Here is an 11,101-nt window from a genome sequence, read left to right as displayed (position 1 = left end):
GCTGCCAGGGTTGACTCCCTGACGTGAGTTAACTGGGCTCAGAGAATTTAAGGCAGTTATGTCCATTCTGCTATATTTTATTACACACAATCTCTGTCCACACTGAAATGACCAAGAGCGCATATGACGAAGATGTTCACCTACGCTGGGCCTGCGCCTGTTGGTGGAAGACTCCTTGAAGGGTTGGTAACGCTACCAGCCACAGGATTTATCACAAATCTGGAACATCCATTAAATGACTTGCCTTTTGCACACGAATGCAGCACTCAAACTGCTCAAAAAGTCATGTAGATGATAAGGTAAGCAGCGCAGAAAGTGCCATGGAAAGCAACTCTTTGATGTCGGCTATGTTGGACTATGGCTTTCTTCTGTGAAGGGTGACCAATCAGGGAAGGAGACACAATGAGCAGGGTCCAATCAGAAATGGGCAGCGTAATAATCCCGTCCAAATCAAAGTCTGCTTTTCAAAGGCCTGCGTTTTTGGGAGTTAAAAATGTCAGGGTAGTGTGGATGACAGGCAAAGACGGAGACTGATGGAAACCTAGTGGCGTGGACAAAGTCTCGGGTCACGACCGTGTGGTCAGGTCGGCTCTCCGCTGTTTCTATTGGTCCTTTGTTTTTTTTATGTCTCAATTTTAATGTACAATGCAGCAGTAATCACGCTTTAAAGTTTGAATGAAATCTCCTCACCTTCACCGCTCTGTCGTCTTCAGCACACTCCATCCTCGGCCATTTGCTGTAACGTCTGCTTTATTAGCTACAGCGTCATGAATTCCTCTGCAGTACTCGGAGCTGAAGCGCGATATTCCGATGGACTGGACGAGCCTGCTGTGTGGAACAAGGATGTTAAAAGTGACCGTCGCTTCTCAAGGTGCAAGAGAACCAATAACGTCGGAGGGCTTGGAAAGAAAACAGACCAGTCGTGTTAGGAAATGTCTGCAGTTTATTAGAGAGGACAATTTCAATGCAGTAACTACTCGAGGACATCTCTACAGTATGTACAGAGCTACGGTTCACGGACAGAACAGAGGCGACCAGAGCGGTTACAAAGGTAAAAAAGCTCTCTAGAAAAGCACTCGCCAGGCGCCGTCCACTCACCACAGCAAGTTCATTATGTAAAAATATACGATACGCTCTTTACACACACTTGCCACCCGGCACGGTTTTTATTGTATTACATTTTATACACTGTACACAATGTGAGTAACTATTTGGAACACAGCCCTAGTATGAACAATAAAATAAAAAACAACACCCCGGGAGCCTCACGTCCGCCTCCTCCCCCATAAGCGGGTCACCTCAGCTCACCGCCGACATTCCAGCAGGTGACCAGGATTTTCTTGAAATGCCTTTTAGTAATCACAAAAAAACAACAACAACATAAAGAGATACTTGTCGTGCGTCCCAAACGCTGGACTGACGGCTTCAGAGACGATTTACTGCGTAGCGGAGACATTTATGAGAGGAGCAGCGGCAGGCACTCTCGACGAAGAGGACGTCTGTCTGTATGAAGCGAAGGCAGCAAACACGCCGGAGACCTTGGGTATGACAACTCACTGCAGGTACAAACGGACACACACACAGAGCACTTGTGTTTTATTGTCGTCAGTGTTGTTCTTCAAAGTAAAATCAACAGATCGGTGTGGCATTTTCACCAGGAAAACTCTGAATGGCCAGTATGGCAGCCAACACTGTTTACTTCTTACAGAAGAGCGAACCGGAGAACGAGCTTCTGCTGAATGTGCATCAGCCTGAAACGCCACGTCTCGGGGGTCCTAATACTGCTCTCCACACGGCGGACATCCCCCGGGCCCAGTGGCAAGTGTACATACAGCTCTGGAAGCTTTTATATGATCACGTCCTACAGAATGACAATTATTTTCACGTTAGCTGTTAAATTCATTAGATGACGTGCTTTGATCATTTTGGAAATTCTCAGTACACAAACAGAGCTGCCTCAGTGCACTGGTGGTACATTTAGGAGGCCGCCGACATACAGACACGGCTAAATAGTGAAGAGAGTGGCCTGGCAGATCTACCAGGGTCTCCTGTTACAGGCTCAGATGCTGATGGCTACCAGTAGGCCGTCTGATACTGTGGACGAGGCCTGAGCGCCTCCAGTGCTGTGTGACCCGAGCAACGTCATTTAGCCGAATATAAACTTAAACAAAAGTCGTGTACTAGTGTCTGAAGCTGCCTTCGGTAAAGGGGTCTACAAGAATAAAAATAAAAGCACACACAAGAGTTAAAGAGAGCAATTTGAAATCTGCTTTCTGATTAGTGACAGCTCTGTCTCCGTGTCTGTACGACGTTAGCGGGCTGTCGACAGAAAAGTAACGTTTCTAGCATGGGAGGCACGTGCCCTTTGAATGTGTGGCTCACACAGAATACTGTCAGTTATGGCCGTCTGAAGAAACGTAACAAGTGTCACGACTGAAAAGTGACATACGTGCTTGTGTGCCTCGGACGTTTAGGGTCCGGTTTCCATGCAAAGGTGGAAGTGAGCTTTTGTGTTTGACGTTACGAGGTAAAAACTTCTCAGCAGCATTAAATAAAAATACAGACCTTCACAGACAGACAGGCACATGGCATTTTCTACAATGCGTTTTTCAAATATGAGAACGCCATGGAGTTTACGGTTTAAATCTCCTCCCGGTGGATCCATCACATTACAAATTAGAGCAGGAGCTTTTAAAGAAATACTCGATTAGAGCCGACTGCTATACTTCAGCAGTTACAAATGAGGGGAATAAAACGTCTCATTTTAAAAGTTTTTGTTCAGTTTGCTTTCTCCATTTTGTACATAATGCATGGAAATGAATTTATTTGGAAAATTTGTCAAGTGAGCGTTACATTTGTTGATAAACGTGGAGTTATCTTCTGTGCTCACATGGATACGCACACACTGTAAGTACTGGGCCTGTTTCTGCCCAGTTTACTCAGACAAACCAGTCCGAGTCTGAGGCACACACACAGAATGTCCTCTTTGCTGTGTCTGCTTGACCACCACTTTCAATTTCACTTTGGCTGCCAATGGCTTGTGCGGTGTTGTATTTACCAGCTGCCCTTCTCTTTATAGTTGGTTTGATGTAGTTGGGGATCACAGTTTGGTCAAGCCGGGGAGTATAGCCGTATATATAGAAGAGAAGCTCTAAAACGAGTGCTGCCCAAATCCACAAGAGCCGCCAGGCAGCAAGGCTGAGTGTGCCACAAATGAGTTTATGGGGGCTTGGATTGCTGCACTGTAAGGGTCACACAAGAGCGACCAGATTACAATTTGATGAACTAACAGAGTTTGGAGCCACACGATATGGACAGGCGAGTCGACAATAAAATGATGGCAGAGAGAAAAGAAAAACACGTGCATGTGAGAAAGTGACCCAGGCAGCCATGGCTCTGACACTGGCAGTGCCTCGCTCATCTATACTGATGCTGTAACAAATGACTGGAGGAGCAAAGTGACAGAAACGGCTCGTCTGTACAAAATAAAGTACAAAATTAAAACACCCTCACTGGCTGTTACGCCATCTTCTAGTACAACAAGGACTCACAACACAAAGTGGCCATGTCTTAGACAGACCGAGACTCGCTGAAAAGGCAGCTCAAGTCGGAGACACCGAAAACCAAACAAATGAACGCAGCAAAGGCAACACAGGAGACCACAGGGTTTGTCATCAAGCGACACGACCAATTTGATTTACTTTCACTTACTTTGTCCCAGCAGTGGTCATCAAAGTCCTGCTGCCAGGATAAAAATCCAAGGAGCCACGCAGGTTGTAGCGAAGGACGGGACGAGTAAAGCAATCGTGCAAATTAATATCCAGTCAAAAGTGATGGTTTTGTTCTTTTGTTTCCTATCTATTCTGTAAATGTAAAACAAACAAACCAGCAACACACTTTGGCATACAGACGTCTCTCTCGCGCACACACACACACAGTTTGTTTTAAAATCCTACCTGCTTTGTAAATATAGTACTTATAAAGTATACTTTTGAGGCGACTGGGTCAGAGCTCAGCATTCACCCTCTGTTAGAACTGGTAACGAATTTAACAATAGTGCAAGCAAACAGACAACAATATCAAAATAATACTGCTTTTTCCATTTTAAATATATTAAAATTAAACAAGTCCTTTCATATTATATATATGAACAAACAACTAAAAATAAACTACATTGGTAATCATAATATAGCACACACCAGGTCCTCACAGATCATTCAATTCTGTTGCAGCGTGACGTCCTGAAAGCCAGCGTGACTCGTCCAAAACGGTCTCATTGCACACGACACCCAGCGCATTGCACTGTAGCTTTAAAATAAGCCGGCAGAATCCTTTACGCTGGCCTCTCTCGATGGATCACAAAAGGGTGGAATATTTGAATGTCATTCTATGAAAATATGTATGTTGGACTGTATGAAAGAGATTCTAAATGCAAATTCCTTTAACTAAAGAAGCTTCTAAGGTGATGTTAAACTCTTGGAGTGTTTGCAGGACTCGGATTAGTGAGTTCACTAGCGTGTGGTCTTTAATCAGAGCCATGTCTTCATACATTTGTGCGGTGATAGGGCAGTCGGCAAGGAGAGCAATCCAGTGGTGCAGCAAGTGGTCCCTAGAAGAGAGTTACAAAAAAAGCAAACGTCAGATGTAACGACAGAGCACTGCTGCCAAATCAGCGAATACGATTACAAAAGCAGGGCTAGCAATAAAAAATATTTTTGAAGTCACAGGTGTACTTTGTACATTTTATTAACTGAGCACATGAGCTTTCAAACTCCAGAATAGACACTGCCTGGGGATTTTTTTTTTTCACCCTTAGTCTGAGCACATGAAAGCAGCAACAAGACGTGTTTTAGCAGGCCGAACACACGGTGCTCTTAATCTGAAGGATAAGATGTGGAAGCCTGTGCTTTCAAACAGCAGTCTCAGGCGGCCACTACTGAAGGCGCACTATTTAGTGTTAGGCACAACAGGAAACAATCACTCCCAGGAATGAACAGAAATCAATTAAAGAGCAAACACAACATGCAAGACAGTTCTGTAACCTTGAAACCTTAAAAGAGGAATTTATCTGTCTTTAAGAACGACATTTCATTAACACATTGGGCTTTCATGAACCGGGGCTGCCCTCAGTTACCACTCACATTCTTGTAAATGTCTTACAGTTCTGAAACCAGTGACAGCACAGAATGCCCAGCGTGACTGGCATACTTACCTCGCACCCAAGCACACCAGCAGCTGAAATTTGCCATCTTTCCCAATGTTTCGTGGTGTGTTGTTAACTGCATTCATAAATCTGCAGAAGGTCTGTGCTCTGGTCTGCCAGTTCTCATCTTCAGTCATTTCTCGCTGATCAAAGCTTTCAAAGTATGCTTGTGCTTTTTCTATAGATAAACAGAAACATTTCAGAAATAAAGTACTTTCTATATACCAATACATACACACACACACAGACATATATACATATACATGTATGTATGTACATATTTAAAAAATGTTAGGTGTGTAAATTTTTATTTAGGCCAGATGATCAAAATGTTTTGAAGATGAAACTGAAAGGGATGTAACTACTGTGGAGATTCTGTAAGTGACCAAAAACTACAGTAACCAGGGGCCTCATGTATAACGCCGTGCGTAGAACTCGCACTATAACATGGCGTAAGCATAAAAGCTGAAATGTGCTTACGCACAGAAAAATCCACATGCAGGAATCTGTGCGTACTCCAACTTCCACGTTCTTCCGCTACATAAATCCCGATCAGCGGGAAAACTAACGCTCGTGCACGCATTATGTAACGCCCCAAATCCTCCCAGAATTACGCCTATTTGAATATGCAAATCAGTATAAATCGCCCTTAAGCGCAGCCTTCTGTGAAAAGACAATGGGAAAAGCACGGGGGAAAATCTAAGAATTTCAGCGAATACCAAGTGGAGGCAAAGGAAAAATATACTATTTGTTCAAATAAGCTGTGGTATAATCAAGAAAAGGAAGTTGATCGAGTGACACAGCGTGTTGGAGAAACTTGAAAGCTCACATTCACAAAGTCGCACAGTGCCGGAAATAAAAAAGAAGTCACATATCAAAGTCGCCGTGAAAAGAAGAGTTGTAAGCCCACTGTCTGAGTGTCATATGAAAGCTTATTAGGGTACAGAGAAAAAAGCCACACGGTGGGGAAAAAGCATGAAATGTCAACTTCAATCTCGACATTTCCACTTTAATCACGTAGTTTATTTTGTCATTAAAGTAGAACATCATAAAATTCATCTTAAAATCGTTTAATTAACCAGTTTCTCAAATCACATCGTAATTAAAGTAGCACGTTAAATGCTTTGTTTTGTATTTGATTTTCTATGTGCTCTATGTGTGTGAATCACTACTTGCTTCTTAAACCGGCTCTCTTCCTCCAACTGGACACAGAGTCCATTACATTCGTGATATTACAACTCTCTGAATAACTAAAATACTGAGATGTATACGTGATATCATTTTCATGATGATAGGAGCTAAAGCACGTTATTAAACATGTGTTTCATTTCGATGAAATAATTTATTGTAGCAGTACTCAGGGGCAGCTCTAGGCTTGTGGTGGCACTGGGCAGAGGAAGAATCGGTGGCTCCTTCGCCCGCCAATGTCATGCACGGTGGATGGCCATGTATGTTGCAGACACTAGCCGCCGCGTGCTCATGACACAAGCATTTAACTTTTGCCGAAATTTGTCGCTGCGTTTTTAGCTGTGTTGTTATTTTATCTTTCTGTTTTATATTCAATATATATTGGTGTAGCCGTCACTGCAGTCAGTGCTTTTCTTTCCCCAAGTAACCGATCGCCACACAATCAGCTCTGTAATACACGTTAAGCCATCTGTAAGCTTAGCGCCGATTCTTCAAAACGTTTAAAGAACATTGATTGAAATATCTTCGTAGTACATGTTTAATTATTCTATCCTTAAAGACACTCCTAGTGAAGAATATAGATTATTTAAATGAAGTTAAAGTTTTATCTGTATAATTTAATAAACATATTTTGCTGCATTTCACCTTAAAAATGATATCGTCATCATCACTTTATAAAGTGGCCCAGGTTGTGAGATATTATAACTGTAGTGCAAGTTTACAGTGAGGTAATTGTACTTATAAGTACAAACAGTTCTACAAGGAGCACTTGATTGGCTGCATTTAAAGTTCTTGGGATTAAACTGTTTTGAACCACAAGGTCCGTACAGGAAAGGCTTTGAAACGTTTTGCAGTGGCTGAGACAGCGTGTCCTTAAAGCTGTATACCGATAATTCTCTTTCCGATCAGCTGCTGCTGTGATTCACACTCAGATACAGTGATATAAATACTCCGAGTGGTGCAGTGAGAGAAATATGGAAAAAGATGATCCGCTGTGGCAACTCCTAATGGGAGGAGCTGAAAGAAGAAGAAGAAGAAGAAGTAGTGAGAGTAACGACGCTAAAGCAGTTATGGCATTTGGAATACTATGGCTGTTCCCTGGACCATTATATTGTTACGAGTTAATTACAATCAGATGCATTACACTAATAAACAATATGCGGTTAGTTTCAGTGTATTTATAAAGCCGCGTCATGAAAATAATGAGTAATCACACAAGAACAGTAGCAGTGCTTTGACGCTGGGTGCCGCCAGTTTGCAAAACCGAGCGGAGAACTTGCGTACGACAAGGCATGAGGTACCGTGGAAAAGTGCGTGGATTTACGCCAAGTGTAGGTTTTATACATCGCGATTTGAACGTGGAAAAGTTCTTACACAACATTTCTGTGCGTAAGCACCGTTTATACATGAGGCCCCAGGTCAAGATGGATGCTGAAAACCACAAAAATCATAAGTTCTATCATTGAATTTCTACCACTAGAGAGTCAATACAATGGGGTCATCCAATACATTTGGCCCTCACAGAGCAAATACTCATACACACCTACCTAACACACTCCTGTACACTGTCATCTAAGCGCCACTTATTCACACACACACACACAGAGTTGTTTCACACCTGTCAAATTCAGATTTAGAGGAAATAAGAAATCATCAAGCATATGTTGCACAACTAGTAAGCTCAATTATTCACATTTTTTCCATCCAACAAATCCATAGTGGTTGTACCCGATCATGTAACTATTCCTGTTGCAAGCGTGCTAGCAAAAATGTCTGTCAAAAAATGTTAGAAATATTAAAACAGAGGATCACCATTTTAATAGTGAATGGACATAAAGGTATGTCTTTATAATGTTTTCATTTCAGAATGCTCAGTCGACCTGTCTGATCTGCAGCCTGATCACTAACTCAAGAGCAACAGCTGCTTCCCTCCAGGCTACACAGATACTGACTGAGCACAATAAAACTTTCACTGATGTGGAGGTACTAAAATACATTTCAAACATTTATCGGAGAGCTTGATATACGTAACATTACAAAATCTGTGAAACAGGTACCTCTGCCTGCCACAACCGTGTGTGTTCATGTCTTGACAGAGGATGGATGGATAGACAGATGGATACTAAAGGCATTATATACCATAGACAGATATGTAGCACCCCCTTTTCGAGACAGATAGATATGAAAGGCATTATATTAGATAGATACACAGATCTTTAAAGATTACTCCATCATTGCAGAATTCCTGCCAATCAGCCTTTGCTGTGTTTGCAAGACGCCTCACATACTGTAGCACATACTGTAGCGGTCGGCCTTTGTGATTGCCAGTGCCTGTGTACTAATCCAGAATTAGCTATCATACCTGCAAGAAGTGCTGCTGGAGAAGGCAACCCATATCGTTCAAATATGAACAATATATTCTTTTGTCACATTTTAATTGTTATATTAATAACCATCAATCTTCGGCTTCAAAAAAACCCAACCAATGACAGGTTTAATGTTTGTTCATTGATGCATTCTGTTCTAACAGCCACATTCACTACGAGACTCTGTGATTATGCACATCCATTAATGCACTTGAGATCATATCATCAGAGGGGTCTGCCATGTGCAGAATAGGTCAGCATAGATGTTTTGACACACTAAATTAAAACACTTTATTTTGGAATAAACATACAGAGCAGCTCGTTTCACCACCTTTGTAGATAAGCCACATACACAGATAAACTGGTTAGAAAATGTATGGATAGCTGAACAGACAAGTGCGGCCATGTCCATTACATTCAGAGGATAAATGCAAAGCCTCCACTCCTTTATCAGGGTGTATGGTGCTGAATGTAAAACCAATGGATTTTACCACCATTTGTAACTCACTCATTCAAATGCATGGTTTAAGTTAAAAGCTTTTAAACCTCACAGCCGAGTGTCTCCATTATCAAGTTCTTAAAGCAAGCACAAATAATATATTTTTATTTCTTAATGGAATAAATGTAGCCAATAATGAAAGCCTTTCCAGGCTGACAGAACGGTGGGATTTTAAATGTATTAAGTAAGCACATGTGGAACTTTTAATAGTAACAGGCGCAATCCCCACAGTCGCTCCGTGAAATTGTGTAGTGATTATTTACTTACCTCTTTCTGAATTTCAAGGTTTAGACTCCGAAACAGAAGTGTCAAATGTAGAGTAAATTTATTCAATTCGGTTATGAATTTTCTCTCATATATCTTGCTTGTCTTCTTACACTGAGTTGAGCACCTGCCCTGTTCAAACTCTTCACATGTACTTAATTTTATAGATTGTACATACTTTTAATATATCTGAAAAAATATTAGAGGATGGCCTGGGTGCAGAGAAAACTTGCATGCAGAACCAAATTGGCGACCCTGTCAATACACCCTCAGTGGTTCCTATTCTCTCCTTAGCATGTACCTGGACTAGACTGTGGCATATGAACAAGACCAGATGAGGTGCCAATGCATGTGGTTACAGAACTTTTATCAAAACGTGACCAAACGCCAGCTTTTTAACATTGATTACAGAAGACAATGTTGCCTCCATGGTATGAACTGTAATGGAGAATTGAGGAGGATGGTGTGTGTGATATGGTAAGCACTAAAGAGATTAGTTATGGGTTACAAAAACCCATTTATCGTGAAAAAATTAAACATTTGTTCTGGTCGGTCCATGCTGAAGGCACGTCATTTGTCATAAGAACGACACTGAACTGATTCATTCATACTGGAATATGTTCATGTAGTGTTTTATACCTGCCGGTGAAACTTGGAAACATCACTATGGATCAACGTTCCTAAGAACACCTGAAACAATCTATGCATGGCCATTCTCCTGCACCAAACAAGTTTAGTAAGTGCTGGCAAGATCACAAGCACAATTATTACGATAATAATTATTGACTACATGCCACAAACCACCTCCATAAATGGCCAAAGTTATGCAAATTTGTTTGATAAGGGAATTGCATTGAGGGAACCTGTCAGCCCTTCTCCCTGGTGCTTCATGACACCACCCTGCACAAATTGGAACAACTGGTCTGCAAAACTGAAACTGATGCCAGACCTGGCCCACATTCTCCAGTCTGAGGGCAACTACGCCAATGGTGAAGACGTCAAATCAGCTACTGCTACAGTAAGTGCTTACACAGGCAAAACAAAAGTTTTATCTGAGTGACATTAAAAAGTTTTATTTATGAAGAGCATGTTGAAAATTCAAACTTGTTGGATTTTCCTGTGACTTCTCTTAACTCTTTCAGGGCAGATGTCAACTTCTGTTGAAATTCAGGGGTAGAGGACGGTAATCAGCTGTAAATGGTGACAAACTTTGCCATTATGTTTTAGTTTGATTATCTTTGTAAGAAAGAAAGTTAGCTTCATTGATTTGACTTTGATTTTCTGCACGTGCATGAGTGACGAAGAGTAAACAATCGACATCTGGCGAGAGGCCGAAGCAAATGCATGAAGTACAATATTCTGTGGATGACATTTTGTGTATTAATCGCTGAGTCAGACTCCAAATGTAATGCAAGTGATCTGAAGATGGAGATCGAGCTGCCCCTGTGCAGCCGGCAAAATTGGCGATCAGGTGCCAACAGTGGCCACAGCATGCAGCAACAGATGTTTTATGTTGATTTATGGGCGAAGCCATTGCTTTGTAGGAGTTTTTTGGGAAAAAATATTCAGCCCTCAAAGAGT

The 11,101-nt window shown here is 41.7% G+C and overlaps 1 protein-coding gene across 4 annotated transcripts in view; it reads right to left on the bottom strand.

Moving 5' to 3' along the window:
- Nucleotides 1-923: 923 nt before the first annotated feature.
- The window catches only part of dennd5a (DENN/MADD domain containing 5A), a 115,469-nt gene continuing 105,291 nt past the window's right edge, over nt 924-11,101 (bottom strand). For all 4 annotated transcript variants that reach the window (XM_039748193.1, XM_039748211.1, XM_039748202.1 and 1 more), the window contains 2 exons: nt 5,213-5,381; nt 924-4,609 (listed from right to left, as the gene is read on the bottom strand). In XM_039748193.1, the coding sequence (XP_039604127.1) occupies nt 4,426-4,609; nt 5,213-5,381 (353 nt within the window). In that variant the 3' untranslated portion in view covers nt 924-4,425. The remainder of the gene's footprint in view (nt 4,610-5,212; nt 5,382-11,101) is intronic.

The sequence above is a fragment of the Polypterus senegalus genome, chromosome 1 (genome assembly GCF_016835505.1).
Source record: "Polypterus senegalus isolate Bchr_013 chromosome 1, ASM1683550v1, whole genome shotgun sequence".
Classification (NCBI taxonomy): domain Eukaryota; kingdom Metazoa; phylum Chordata; class Cladistia; order Polypteriformes; family Polypteridae; genus Polypterus; species Polypterus senegalus.
Note: the sequence above shows the minus strand (reverse complement) of the source record. Positions and strands in the feature narration are given on the sequence as shown.